General features: G+C 39.4%; 1 protein-coding gene across 1 annotated transcript in view; it reads right to left on the minus strand.

The window, feature by feature from the left end:
• Positions 1–4,799: 4,799 nt before the first annotated feature.
• LOC150065354 (contactin-associated protein-like 3) overlaps positions 4,800–15,742 on the minus strand; it is a 39,117-nt gene continuing 28,174 nt past the window's right edge. Inside the window, 7 exon segments of the mRNA XM_090329357.1 lie at positions 4,800–4,811; positions 4,861–5,006; positions 8,318–8,405; positions 9,909–10,042; positions 12,984–13,214; positions 14,574–14,783; positions 14,786–14,812. Of these exon segments, the coding sequence (XP_090185483.1) occupies positions 4,800–4,811; positions 4,861–5,006; positions 8,318–8,405; positions 9,909–10,042; positions 12,984–13,214; positions 14,574–14,783; positions 14,786–14,812 (848 nt within the window).

Raw genomic sequence — 15,742 nt, forward strand, 5'->3', positions numbered from 1 at the left:
TCTTCATGCATGCTAGGCAAGCACTTTAACCACTAGGCCAAACTCCCGGCCCAGGGCATTCTTATTATACTTATAGGCTGTTGAGTGTAAATGTGGGTTCCACATAGTGCTAGCAGTCACAAAAAAGCTACTGGAACAGTTTCTGTGCTTAATATGGATATTCGGCTCTCCTAGTATACAAATCTGCCCTAATCTGAAATGCACTTCTGGTTTGGGGTGCTCTATTATAACCCCAGAGTGTTAGACTCTGGAGTAGAATGACACATTTAGGTCAGGTCACACAACCAGCAAATTCCCTTACTGTAAACAAACATCTTTGTGGGGGTTCCCAGGTAACGAGGTGAGCTGGTAACTTGGCCCGGAGACTAGCCTGAAGGTCAAGGTTTTAAAAAGAGAAATAGGGAGCTATGGTTCAAAATAGTACTTTAATCCCTAAAAATGAAAACAAAATCAGCCTATTCCAAAGTTTTGTGATGATCTTTAGAAAAAGAGAATCACAGGGCCAAAACACCAGCTGAATAAATAACTCATATTTAAGGGGAATAAAGGTAAGGTTATGTTTCAGTCACATGTGGATGTGGAGGTTTATACTTGCAGTGTTAGTGTAAGAGGTAACTCTTACCAGCAAGACTGCTGGTCCCTGTGAATTAACTAAAAGTCCTCAAACTTTGTCTCTGTGCCATTCTTTAATGTCACTTTATAATCCCTTTGGGCTCCAGGAAAGAAAATGTTCACTGGCAAGTATCTTGTGTGGAAGGCACACTACCCCTCAAGCAGGAAATGCTTTTGTTCTTATCATAAAGAAAACAATCACAAGCTCCAGAGATCTCCAACCAGGCAAATTGTTCTTGTTTTGTCCCAAGAGTAAAGTGATAACAATACAACCAGGCCATCCTGAGACTGTTTGAATGACAGAGACCTTTCTCATCTCTTGCCCACAATCCTATGTAATCTACAGCTAATGTCTACATTGCTGCAGACAGCTGGAGATGTATTAAAATGTTGTCTTCCCATAGTTGCTGTGTAATAAATGTTCTTTTTCAGCCCTTCATCAGACCTCCTCACTTTGCATATAGGGTTGGGGACAGATCTACTGTGGGTCTCCTATACTGTGGGCCCAGTGTCTAAAAACTGAGTTTCACTAACACAGAATCTATGCCTGGGCATAGAAAATACATATAGAAAACACATAGCTAGAAAACATATTATTTATGACATTATTAGGTAATCAGTATTAGAATCTCAAAAGATGATAATTACAAACTGCAAGGAAAAAGCTAATGATTACATAAGTCTTCTACATGTTTTACTGTTAGTTTTTGTTTCCATGATTCAAAAGTAAAGCTTCAGGTGCTGGGAGTTTGGCCTAGTGATAGTGTGTCTGCTAGCATCCACAAAGGGTCAATTCCTCAGTTACCACATACAAAGAAAAAGCCAAAAATGGTGCTGTGCCTCAAGTGGTAGAACTCTAGCCTTGAAAAAGCCCAAGAATAGAGTTTTTATTTGCCCACGAACTAGCAAAATAAAAAACAAGTAAAACGTCATAGCTGGTATTCAATAATTATTTCATTGCTAAAATATATACTTTGCTGACTTTAAAAAGACACATCACAAATTATACAAAATTTTTTTTTGCCAGTCTTGGGGCTTGAACTCAGGGCCTGAGCACTGTCCTTGGGCTTTCTCAAGGTTAGAGTTCTATCACTTGAGACACAGCACCATTTCTGACTTTGTCTATGTATGTGGTAGTGAGGAATCGATCCCAGGTCTTCGTGCATGATAGGCAAGCACTCTACAATTAGGCCAAACCAGCCCTACCAAAGGTTTTTGAAAATGTGCTTTGTATTTTCTGTGATCAAATGTATTTTTGTTACTGGGCTCTGGTTTACAAAAAGGTGACCAAACCATGATTGGCTTAGAACAATTTCCAGTTTAGCAAATGTCAGCCCAGGATCTATAAAGGTACAGATAAGTGTCAAAATAACACAAAAACACTGGGGTCCAACTTTGGTTTTTACAAGCTTCTGTAAGACATTGAGTGTGTGTGTGTGTGTGTGTGTGTGTGTGTGTGTGTGTGTGTGTGTGTGTGTGTGTGTGTTGGTTGGTTTATTGGAAATGAGTCTCAGAGAATTTCAATTGTCCTGGCTGGCTTCAAACCTTGATCCTCAGATCTCAGTTCCCTGAGTATCTAGAATTAAAGGTCTGATCCACAGGACACCCAGCTCTGTGAGACATTTATAATGGAAATCATGTGCTCAAATCATGTGCTTATTTGAAATCCACAGTCATTAAACAAATTACATTCCAATTTTAGAACAGGTCAAGAAGAGTTGAAAAGTGTCCAGTTGTGATTGGTTACCACACTTAGGTCTCTGCTACACAACAGATTATGAAGGGGACCTGGGCAAAGCCTTGCAGCACTTTGTCTGATGATGGATATGGGTAAGTTGATAGTTCTGTGCCCTACAGCCTGGACCCCAAGGACCAGGCCTATAAATTCATCTCTTCAGAATCCCTGGCCTGGTAAGAAAGTCTCTAGCTTGCTAAGAAAGTCCCAGGCTTGGAAAGAAAGCCACAGTGATGGATAAATCTTAGCTGTCCATTAGAAGACAGACTTCTAATTCTCATTGACTATGTTAGGCACATTGAGTTCACTTTTTAAAGAGAGTTCAACATTAGCTCCAGCTTTTTCAATATCAGCCTTGTTCTTGTGGTGTAGCCATCGTTGTTGATAAATATGCACAGCTACTGCAGCAAGTCCAATCAAGAGAAATGCAACAACTATTATTGCACCTGGTGAGAGAAAAAAACAGAAGATACTGTCAGAAATGAACTAAGAACTTGGACCCAACCAGAAGTGTCTACATGCATCATAGTATCGTTCACTTCTAAATCTAGAGCTATCCCTTCAGATGGAATTGAATTTCAGCTAATGACTTCACATTGAAAGCAAAACCATAACATAAATTTGTAGTCATGTCCCACTTTACACTAATAACCAGTAGGTCTCGTTAGAAGTATGCAATTCTGTCAGAGAAGTCCAAGGTTGTTGTATAAAACACTTTAACCAAGTTTTACTTTGATGATGACTGAAATCAGGTGATATAGATGAGGCCCACAGATAGCTCGGAGTAGCTGCCCTCTGGGGTCATGCCTTTTTCTACCCTTTTATAGGACAGAGGTGAGTAATTATACTTAGTGATAGCTGTACTTAATAACATATTATGGGTTGGAGCTTGGACTATGGAGTCATACTCCATACCCTTTTTATTATAGCTATTATTATTATTATTTAATAAAGTGTCTCTTTTTGTCTAGGCTGGCCTAGACCATGAGTTTCCTATTTATACTTCCTACATATTTGAAATTTCAAACCCCAAACTCAACTTCTTATTCGCTGAAATGGAGTGTCACAGTTTTGCTCAAGCTAGACTTCAACTGTTGTCTTCCTCATCTTTACCTGCTAGGTAACTCGGATTATAAGCAGGAGCCACCACTACTGGCTTGCTTCAGCTACTTTTATATGTAGTTCTAAGGGCTTTGCTTTAAAACTATTAAATCTAAGTGAGAACACTGGTAAATAGCCTAATGTTAATCAAGTTATTTGATGACAATTATTGTCGACATTACAGCAGCCCAGCAGTATATCTAACATTCATAAATGCGACTGGATGCTTTTAACTCTGGATCACTTTATTGTTTTGTTTGTTGCTTTTGTGCAGTTCAATGAGGTCCTAAAAAATTGAATATTCACTCCAGAAAGTCTGAGATGATTTGAATGGGAGCCTGATGCATTCCATAATCTCACCATGAATGTGTTTCTGACAGGTCCTCAAGCCTGTCTTTCAGTCTGTCTGACCTCTTTACTCATCCACTGTGCTCCCTAAGAGCTCTGGTTTGCCAGGCTTTACTTCTTTTTTTTAGTTTACCTCCACCTTCTGCTATGTTTCCCTTTGCAAGAAAAATACAGCATTCAGAGAAATGTATCTGTTGAGATCATTCTTTATATAGACTGAATATTTTACATGTAGATGTAGATTTGGTGAGTTTTTCTATACGAGCACCACACTGAAAGTCAATATACTCTACCCAGCAAGTAGCCAGGATCAAAGGCAGACACAAAAGAACTGGAGAGATGGTTGTCCTTAGAGGTTCTGAATTCTACTTGTCTCTCTGTGAGGAGCCAAGTAAGATTCCTCAGGGGACCCACTGGTGTGACTCTTTTCCTTTGAAATCTGGCTACTAGTATTCACCATGAGCTCATAATTCAAAGACCAGACTTTTTGGGCCATAATCAGTTTGACTATGAACTCTGATCTCTGTGATATGAAGGTATCAGCTATACAATTCTATTTTCTAGAGAAAGTGGTACTTTATGGTTGGTAGGAGTTCATTATTATTGTTTCATAGTTGTACAATGTTGTTATTTAACAAAGAAGTTTAAATTCATTTTAAATTCATTTTGCATTATAATGAACACTTCTACTAAAAAAAAATTAAGTAGACAGGATTTGAGAACACCACTTAAATTTTTTTGTTGATGATGATGATGATGATGAGCCACTTTTAGGGCTTGAACCCAGGGCTCGATGCTGTCCCTGAGCTCTTTTGCTCAACACTAGTGGTTCTATCACTTTGAACCAAAGTTTCATTTCCAGTTTTCACAGATTTTCCTGCCCAGGCTAGCTTTGAACTGTGATCCTCAGATCTAATTCTCCTAAGTAGTGAGGATTAAGGGGAAGAGACCAGATAATGAACAGCTGAGGACCACACACCTGCACCTCCTGGGTGGCTGGGCATCAGTTCCCACACTGGGGAGCCTGGCCTCATTCCCTCCATGCAGCTGGTGGTAGCAATTACTGAGCCAAGGATGGTGACTTGGGTGGCTCCTCCTGGGCGCAGAGCTGCCTTCAGTGGAGTAGCACCACCAAAGGTCACAGCTGAGAGGCAGCCAGTGAAGCCACGCGCTGCTGCCAATTGTGTGTCTGTGTCAGCTCCTGGGGGCTCTGCTGACAAAAGATGTAGACAGCAATCAGAAACATGGAGATGCTGTGCAGCTGAATAAAACTGATCAGATCAACCACCTTCTGAATTCCTTGTCTCCTCCTCCTTAAGGAAAGACCCAGAGCCAGTGTGGCCTCAGTGACAGGACAGTAACTTTGGCCAGGACACCAAACCTTTTGCAGGTGCTTCCGGGGGTGAAAACAAGTGAGTGCCTAGACACATTTCCTTCCATTGCTACTGGGATTTAAAACCAGTGCTCTTGGCAAACTGAAATGCCTCTTTGAAGGGAGCAGCCCTCTTGGAAATTTCCTTTGTTCAGTTTTATAGGTTGTAACCAGATGTTGCTGGCTCACTCATGTAATCTACTTATCCAGGAGGCTGAGATCTGAGGATCACAGTACTCTGATCTCCCACTAACTTCCAAAAAAATGGAATGTGTAGCTGTGACTCAAGTGGTAGAGTGCTACCCTTGAGCAAAAAAGCTCAGTGACAGAGCCCAGGTCCTGAGTTCAAACTCTAGGACCAGCATTCAAAACTAAAATAAAATAGCATTCTACAAGTTGTTTTAACCAATTAATTATATTTAAAGCAATTTTATTTAAATTCTGTATTCTAATTTAAACTGACTTTATTTAATCAATATGTTTAATCAATTTTATTTGAATTGACACTAACTTTATTCAAATTAACTTTTCAATTGGTTTAAAAAAACAGATCAATTCATTTTCTTTTTCCTTTTCTTTTCTTTTTTTTTTCCAGTCATGATTCTGTATTTGAAGAACCCCACAGACTCCACTCCCAAGACACTTGAGCTGCCTTGAAACTTTGGCAAAGTAGAAAAGTATGAAATTAACCCTCAAACATCAATGGCTTTCTTGTATGTCGACAATGAGAAGACCAAGGCAGAAATCAGGAAAGCAACTCCTTTTGCAATAGCCTCAAAAAAATAAAATGAAATACTTAGGAATTAATTTAACCAAGGAAGTAAAGGACTTCTAAGATGAAAACTTTAAAAACCTGAAAAATGAAGTTAAAGCCAAACTAAGGAAGTGTAAAAACCTCTCATGCTCCTGGATTGAGAGGATTAACATTGTGACAATGGCAATCCTGTCAAGGGCTATCTACAAATTCAATGCAACATCCATCAATATCCCAATATTATTCTTTAATGAAATAGAGGAAGCAATCAAAAAATTCACATGGAATAATAAAAAAACCCCATATAGCAAAAGCAATCCTTAGCAGAAAGAATAGCGCTGGAGAGTCAGGCCCAGTGGCTCACACCTATAATTCTAGCTACATAGGAGACTGAGATCTGCGGATCATGGTTCAAAGCCAGCCCTGGAACTAAAGACCATGAGACTCTTAACTCCAATTAATCACTAGAAGACAGGAAGTGGGGCTGTGGCTTCAGGGCTGATAGCCTTGAGCTGAAGAGCTCAGGGACAGCGCCAAGGCCAAGAGTTCAAACCCCATAACCCACAAAAAAAAAAAGAAAGAAAGAATAGCACTGGAGGACTATCAATACCAAACTTCAGACTCTATTACAGAGCTATAGTAATCAAAACAGCTTGGTACTGGCCCAAGAACAGGCCTGAGGACCAACAGAACAGAAATGAAGACCCGGAAATCAACCCAAGATCTATGGCCACCTAATCTTCAATAAGGGAGCCAAAAAAAAAAATAGGATGGAAGAAAGACAGCCTCTTCAACAAGGGGTGCTGGCAGAACTGGTTGAGCACCTGCAGAAAACTAAAGTTGAATCCTTATATGTCACCCTGCACTACAATCAATTCCAAATGGATCAAAGACCTTGAGGTAATAGCAAACAACCTGAAAACTTTACAGAAAGGAATAGGAAATGCACTAGGGCTCCTTGGCACAGGTCAAAACTTTCTTAATAAAGACCCAGAAACACAACAAATTAAATTAAATTTGGACAAATGGGATTGCATTAAACTGCAGAGCTTCTGTATGGCAAAGGACATAGTAAGTTACACAGAAAGCCCACAGAGTGAGAACAGATCTTCACTAGCCCTACAACAGACAAGGGCCTCATATCTAAAATATACCTACAGATCAAACAATTCAACCTCTCAAAAACAATCCTCAAAGAAACAACCATTCCATTAAAAGGTGGACTAAAGACTTAGAGACTTCTCTGAAGAGGAAATAAGAACGACCAATAGATACATGAAGAAATGTTTAACATCTGTCATTAATGTATATGTTATCTCTCATCTCTTTTGTTGTCCCTTGGTTATCTCATATTGTTATAGTATTTTACCTTGTTATCTGATATATTGTATATATGCTTATTAGGTTATTTGAAATAGGATAGGGAAGGGGGGAAAACAAGATGAGGGGCAGGGGTGGGGGATGGGAAATGGGGACCAAGACATGAGAAAGGGTATCAATGTTTGTGAAGTAATGCACCTTCTATCTGGTGAAGATAATGTAACCCTTCTATTAATTACAATAAAAAATATGGAAAAAAATTTTAAAGAAATACTTAACATCTCTGGCCTTAAAGAAATGCAAATCAAAAGAACTTTGAGATTCTACCTCACTCCAGTTAGAATGGCCATTATCTAGAAATCTAGTAACAACACATGCTGGCAGGGATGCCTCCAGAAGGGATTGCTACTACACTGCTGGTAGGAGTGAAACTGGTTCGACCACTCTGGAAAGCTGTATGGTGATTCCTCAAAAGACTGAATATAGAGCTTCTTTATGACTCAGCAATCCCACTCCTGGATATTTACCCAAATGTACAGAAACAAGGACATACTAAAGCTACTAGCACAACCATGTTCATTACACCATTATTTATTATAGCTAAATTACAGTGGTAGGCATTTATAGGATTCAGGGTGGTAATGTTTATTTGTTCATTTGTTTTTGCAGGTACTAGGCCTTGAACTTAAGGATTCACACTCTTAACCAGCATTTTCACTCCTGGCTGGCACTATAGCCCTCTACTTCTGGTTTTTTGCTGGTAGATATGTCTACTCGGGGTATCTCTGAGCCTATATTCTTATATCTCAGCCTCCTGAGTAGATAAGATTATAGAAGTGAGATGTCACCTGGCAAAGTGGTGACATTTTTAAAATATTATGTGAAATGAGCAAGTTAAGACAACCATCACCTTAACTGTCTTAACTCTGTTGAAAACATTCAATATCTACCCCTCCAGTAACACTGAACTACATAATATTCAATTCTTTACTATATTCAATATATCTTAAAAAATAATAATAATTTTTCTGAGACTCTTTGTGAGCACGTCTTAGATAGAACCACTTTCACTTACCTGAAGTTGTTCCCAACACAAGATATCTGACAGCACTGAATTCTGCCCCTGATGACAAGATAGCTTGTTTCCTTGCATACTGGTCAACCTATTAAATGGTCCACAAGAAACAGACATCAAATGTGAGCAATTCTGATGGGAAGAGTATTGAAATCAAAGGGAGGCCAAGAAAATGAATAAAGATAAACCATATGTTAGTGCTATCAGGAAGGAAAAATGTAGCTTCCAAAGAGATTTTATAATTGGACAAATTCTCTCATTTTTTCAGTACTTTAAATTCCATTTCCTGCCATTATGTGTTTCCTCTATTTTTCTTCAAAGTTTAATAAGTATATATGACTAGTATAATACACAAGGAAATATAATAAATTACTTAAAATCAGACAGTAGTTTGAACAGTTAAGGCTTTTTAAAAATATATCCTCATATTGCAGATGAATGGATACAGAAAATGTGGTATGTATACATACACACACACACACACAATGGAATTCTACAAAGCCAACAGACAAGATAAAATAGTGGCATTTGTAGGGAAGTGGATGAATCTTGAGTGAATCATGTTGAGGGAGACAAGCCAAGACCAAAGGAACAAAAGGTGCATGGCATCCTTAATATGTGGCTATTAGATCCAAACAGTACAAGAGGGAGGACTCAATAGTTGCATACCCAATGCTATGGAAATGGTAATGGAAATATAAACACAACTACATAGACATAAAAACTTATGACTCTATAGATATAACGTTTTATTGCATAGATTAATATGTATCTACGACATACAAACCCTCAGCCTAATTTTGATTATGTTCTAAAATCTAAGTGCCAGTGATTGTATATAGAGATTCCCTTCTTGAACACTCGTTTGTTAAACATGTCATTTGAAATATGATGTAAAAATCAATGTTAATAAATTCTTTAATAAAAATATATATATCCTCAGCTAAAGCAAGGTTTTGTGTTTATAATGATGTAGCCTTTGGTTTTTTGAATCTGATGTGAATGAACACCCTGAATAAATAGCACCATTAATTGCAATGGTAAACTAGACACTTTCTTGCATATAAGTAAAACGAACAGGAGATGGAACTTGGGACTATGTGCTCACTAGGAACTGGCTCTACTTTTTGATTTGGGGGGTGTTTTTGTTGTTGTTTTTGCCAGGCCTGGGGCTTAAACTCAGCGCCTGGGCACTGTCCTTTGAAACTCTTTGCTCAAGGCTAGCGTTCTACCACTTGAGCCACAATGCCACTTCTGGCTTTTTCTGCGTAAGTGGTCCTGAGGGATCGAATCCAGGGCTTCATGCATGCTAGGCGAGCACTAGGCTATGCTCCTGGCCCTGGCTCTACTTTTTGAGTCATTTACTAAATCCTGAGATTGGGATTTTAAATGGTTAAATGTTAATAATAACTTTAGACAATCTCATTCTTAACAAAGCAACTTGATTACAGGTTATGTTTTATCAACACAATGGAAAAACAGTGCTGAATATGTCTCTATTATTAAGATGTAGTATGAAATTTTTATCTTAAGCCATGCATTTGAAGGACTGCTTTTCGTCACAACTGTCCTCGCTGAACTGCTATCTCACCTCTATGAAGACCACAGATGCTATTCTGTCAATCTTCAAGTGGTGAAGCTGCCCATCAGCCAGGTTTTTAAAATCAAAATCCAAGACATCAGGCTCTTTGTGTCTATCCAGCTTGTACCTTATCTGCAAACTTCCTGGAAAAAAGAAAAATGGCATTTTAAATAAAATCAGAATTTCATAAAAATAGTCAAAATCAGTGATTTTCTTTTTTTCTTTTAAAGAAGTATTTTTATTATCTTTATGGCAGTTGCATTCCACAAAGAACTTTATGAATACAATGCATCTTTTTTCATATATTTTATTGTTATTAATAGAAGGGTTACATTATATTCATCAGATAGAAGGTGCATTACTTCACACACATTGATACCCTTTCTCATGTCTTGGTCCCCATTTCCCTCCCCCCATTCCCCACCCCTCATCTTGTTTTCCCCCCTTCCCTATCCAATTTCAAATAACCAAATACACATTTATCCAATACATCAGATAACAAAGTGAGATACTGTAACGATATGAGTTAACCAAGGGACAGCAAAAGAGATGAGAGATAACATAGTATATTAAGGAAAACAGTCACTCATTATATGGCTTTTGTTTCCTTATCCTGGAGGTCCTTACATTTAGTGTCATACTATTTGGCCTTATGTCTCTAGATTTAGTTCTATTGTAAATCTCTGCTAGGAGAGCCCAAGGTTTCTACTGATTATGACAAATGAGGGAGACTATTGGGCCTATGTTCCTTTGAGTCTGGCTTACTTTACTTAATATGATTTTGTCTAAGTCTTTCCATGTCCTCACAAATGGGGTGATGTCGTTCTTTCTGACAGCAGCATAGAATTCCATTGTGTATAAATACCACATCTTGTTGATCCACTCATCAACTGAGGGGCATCTAGGTTCCTTCCGTATCTTTGCTATGGTAAATAGTGCTTCAATGAACATCATTGTGCTAGTGGATTTAGTATGTGCTTGTTTCTGGATGACTGGGTAAATGCCAAGTAGTGGAATTGCTGGGTCATGGGGGAGCTCTATGTTTGGTGGAACTGCCATACTGCTTTCCACAGTGGTTGAACGAGTTTGCACTCCCACCAGCAGTGTAGTAGTGATCCCTCCTGGTCACATCCCCTCCAGCATCTGTTGTTATTAGATATCTTGATCCTGGCCATTCTAACTGGAGTGAGGTGGAATCTTAGAGTTGTTTTGATTTGCATTTCTTTTATGGCCAGAGATGTCGAGCACAAAATCAGTGATTTTCTTAACCAGCTGATAGGTAAAAAGCAGGTACTGAAGCACACTAAAACATGGAATACAGTTTGAGTTCACTGAACATTTATTTGGGTCTGTCATTCACTTTTTGCTGGAATGATCATTCAGGAACTCTTCCAGGGAAAAGTTCCAAATTCATTTAAAAAATTAGAAATGGCCAGGTGCTGGTAACTCAAGCCTGTAATCCTAGCTACTCTAGAGGCTGAGATCTGAGGATCAAGGTTTGAAATCCTTAGACTCTAATACTCCACTTAGCTACCCCAAAACTAGAAGCAGAACGTGGCTCAAGCAGTCGAGTGTTAGCCATGAGGTCAAGCCCCAATACTGGTGGAGGGCAAAAATGGGGAAGTTAGGAGACAATCAGTTACAACATGGAACAAGCAGACTTTTCTAAATTCTCTGCTTTCCTTTAACTGAATACAAAAGATACAAGTTAAACATATGAGTCTCCAAGTTATTTACTAATGTACTATTTATTAAATGTTAAAAACCTTAACCAACACTGAGCTAGCGTTCAGTTTCCCTTTTTTTTAAGGTGCATGACTTGTACTCATACTGCTGCTTTCACTCACTGGCTATCACTCTCCCAACTGAACTATACTTCTAACCACAATTTCTATAACTGGTTTATTTTAATGCATCATAAGTATACTGATAGCATTTATATAATAAAATGCATGATTTGCATAACTAGGATTTTCCCCTAATGTTTTTGTCAGAACTTCATAACAGGAAAAAAGGAGTATGTGATTTATCATATCTACCTCAGTCCACAAACTATATGCCTTCAAGCTGCCTGAAGCAGACACAATTTCCCCCCAGAAACCTGAAACCAAGGCAAGAATGTAAGCCTGGGAAAGCCCTCTAGAGGGCTGTGGGTGAATAGCTTTTGTTTTACCTTTGCATGGAGATATGACACTAGTGGTTTTTCACCTACTGATGGATCAGAACAATCATGGATATTGGCTTTTCTGTCTTCTTTTTTCTTTTTCTCTAGAGTGACTTGGACTCAGAAGGTGGATGTCCCTGAGATTTATGGTCAATCTACTACTTGAAACAGAATTCCCTTTCCAGGTTTTCCCTGATTAACTGGAACTAAGTGCCTTATGGACTTTGCTACCCTCCTGGCCTGATATGAGTCTTGATGCTCAAATCTCAGCCTCCTGAACAGCTAGGATTACAGGGGCTAGCCATTGCCCCTCAGCTTAATCCTGGATTTTTTTTTCAGTCATGGGGCTCAGACCTGGGACTGCTCCCTGAGCTTTTCACTCATGGTGAAAAGCCCTTTGAGCCACAGATCCAACTTTGATGTTTAGGTGGTTAATTGGAGGTAAGTGTCTCCTGGACATTCCTGCCTAGGCAGGCTTTGAACTTTGAACCTTGCTCCTCAGATCTCAGCCCCCTGAATAGCTAGGATTACAGGTTAATCACTCAGTTTAATCACTGATTTTTTTTTTTTTGCCAGTCCTGGGCTTGAGCTCAGTGCCTGAGCACTATTCCTGGGTTTTCTCAAGGCTACTCTACCACTTGAGCCACAGCACCATTTCTGGCTTATTTTTTCTACGTATGTGGTACCGAGGAATTGAACCCGGGACTTGGTGGCTAGCACTCTACCACTAGGCCAAACTTCCAGGCCCCGTAACTGACTTTTTTTAAACATACTGCAAGAATTTGGGATTACAATGGAAAATAGCCCTACCCTGGTAAGACGTGCACTGCAGCACACTGCTGACTGTCCTGGGGCTGAGGGCACGGCCCGTGGTCACAGTTTCTGATTCCATTTATGCACAGAACACTGAGGACACTCACCGTTTGGAGTGAGGACGACCATTAGATGTTCCTCGAGGAAAGAGCTCACATAGAGCAGCAAGCTGGGCACTCTTGTGGTTCGGAAGCCCAGTGCAGCAATTTCTCTGGTGAGAGTGAGCTGTTCATGAGATAAATCTGCTGAGGAGCCAGAGCTGTTACTGAAGGTGTTATTGTCACGGTCTTGAAAATTGTAGATCACGGATGAACCAGTTCCAAAGTATGCAGAAATCTCTAGACAACACACATTTTTGTTAGTTAGCTCAGTATTAGTGTAGGACATTTGTGTGGTGTATATTTGGAAAAAATCTAGTCTTCAATATTGTAATGTAAGAGAGAAAATAATAATGGCATTTTTGCTATTTTATACTTTTATAAATTGTAAGAAAAAATGGAAATATTGTTTATTTAATAAACACTAGTATAGATAACTAATTCCCCTTCGTCCTATAACTCAGAATTTTTTAACGAGTGTTCTGTTATTAATGTCACAAAAATATTTCAGATTTGATTCATATAGAAGTAATTTGCCAGTTTAAATGTGCAGTTTGAGGCTCTCCTCTGGGCATTGCCCTGGAGAAAGTAGCAAAGACCACTACCAGTGCTAATAGAAGTAGCCACTGGCTTCTCAGAAATAGATTCATGCAGGGAGCTGGTGACTCATGACTATAATCTTAACTACTCAGGGGACTGAAATCTGAGGGCCATAGTTCAGAGACAGCCCAGGCAGAAAAGTCTGTGTGAGACTCTCATCTCCAACTAACCCCTCAAAAACCAGAAGTGGTGCTGTGGCTCAAGTAGTAGAGTGCTAGCCTTGAGCATAAAGAGGTTCAGGGACAGTGCTCAGACCCTGAGATGAAGCCGCACAAATGAGAAAAAATAAATAAATTCATATCTCCTTCCAAATGTGACATGGATTTACGACAGAAATAATTGCATTTCAAATCATCACATAGAATTTTCCTTTCTTTATAGAATCAAATAAATTCCAGAAAAATCTCTATATAAGATGCAACCAAAAAGGTGCTTTGGTTGGGCCCTGTGAATTAAGTAAAAGCTTGATATTCACCTTTCCCCACCCATCTTTGCATCTGTAGCTATACATCTGAGCTATTTTCTGGGCACATGCAGCAAATAACAAAAAGCAAACTGCCCCTCAAACAAGCAATGCCTTCTTAATTATTTTCTTAGAAGAAAACATCCAATCATTGGTCAGGAAACTTGTTCCTGATCTATTCTGGTGGTAAAGCCATGACAACTTTTCCAGAACTTCTCAACAAAGACTGTGACAGTGATCAACCAGGCCAGGTTCGTACACTGTTTTTAACTATGCCTAACTTTCAACCCTTGTCTCCAGTTCTCCCTTTTTAACCTGAAACAAAGGTCTGGACTATGGAAGACGGCTGAAGACACACTGAAGTACAATCTTCCCATCCTGCCATCTAATAAACTTCTTTCCTCCATGTCTCTTGATTTGGCACATAGGGTGGGTGGCCTGACCTAACTTGAGACTTCTGGACTTTAAGCCTGGGTTCTAAGAACCCAGTTTCATCCACACTTCCATTAGCAGCTCCTCAGCTGCTCCGTTCTCACCTTGCGAGCAGAAGGGCCCATCATATGCAGAGGAGGTGCAGTCACACTCGACCCCCGCGTGTTTTTCTTGGCATCTCCCTGCATTGCGGCACAGATGTCCATAGCTGCTGCAGTGGCCTTCACACCCTGCCTCCACTCCCGGCGTCACCATGGCTCTTTCTTCCAGGTCTAAGGTCACCCCGTTCAACTGTAGGGACCTGATGCAGCCAAGAAACCTCTCTGCCTGCTGGCTGTTCCCCCTACAAGGAAAGCACACCTGGTGGCTCCTGCTCCCCAAGTGCTGTCAGGATTTCACCTCCCTGTCCACCTGAGACCTTGAAGATATCCAAAATTATGATGCTCTCACAAAGTACTCAGAACAAATACAAACTTGTAAACAATTGATTGTGACAAAATATTAACACTTGCCAATGGGCCAGACATGGTGGAACACACCTGTAATCCTAGTCCTCAGGAGGCAAAGGCGAGAGGATCACAAGCTAGAGGCCAGCTAAGCATACACAGTGAGATTCTATTGCAGTAAATACATACATGCATATACAATGTAGCAGCATTGAATAAAATATTAACAAAAACGTGTTCTGAAAGTTGAACTTAGTAAATAGTCACAAAGCACTTATAGTTATTTTTAAAATGATATTTTTTCAATTGTTTCTTTGTAAAAAGATCAAAAGGCATCACTGATGCCTTTTATACAGTTTAAATTTATATACAATACATATGAATTGAATATATAAAACAACTGTTTTATGTAAGAATGAATACTTTGAGCCAGGCACTGGTGGCTCACACTTGTAATCCTAGCTACTCAGGAGGCTGAGATCTGAGGTTCAAGGTTCAAAGTCATTCTGGACACAAATGTCTATGAGACTCTTATCTCCAATTAACTACCAGAAAACTGGAAGTGGCGCTGTGGCTCAAATGGGAGAGCTGAAGAGGTCAGGGATAGCACCCAGGCCCAGAGTTCAAGCCCCATGACTGACAAAAACAAAACAAAACAAAACAAAACAAGAGTGAATTCACTGTTGGAAGGAATGACCAAACATAATGACCAAAAGTTTAAAGAGAAAGTCAGTCATGGAGACTCAGAGCTCAAGTAATAAAAGTGTAACACCAAGTGCTTAAGAGCAAAGAAAAATACTTACCGTGACATAACTTTAAGTCAGACT

This window comes from Megascapheus bottae, chromosome 3 (genome assembly GCF_031878675.1).
Source record: "Megascapheus bottae isolate mThoBot1 chromosome 3, mThoBot2.hap1, whole genome shotgun sequence".
Classification (NCBI taxonomy): Eukaryota; Metazoa; Chordata; class Mammalia; order Rodentia; family Geomyidae; genus Megascapheus; species Megascapheus bottae.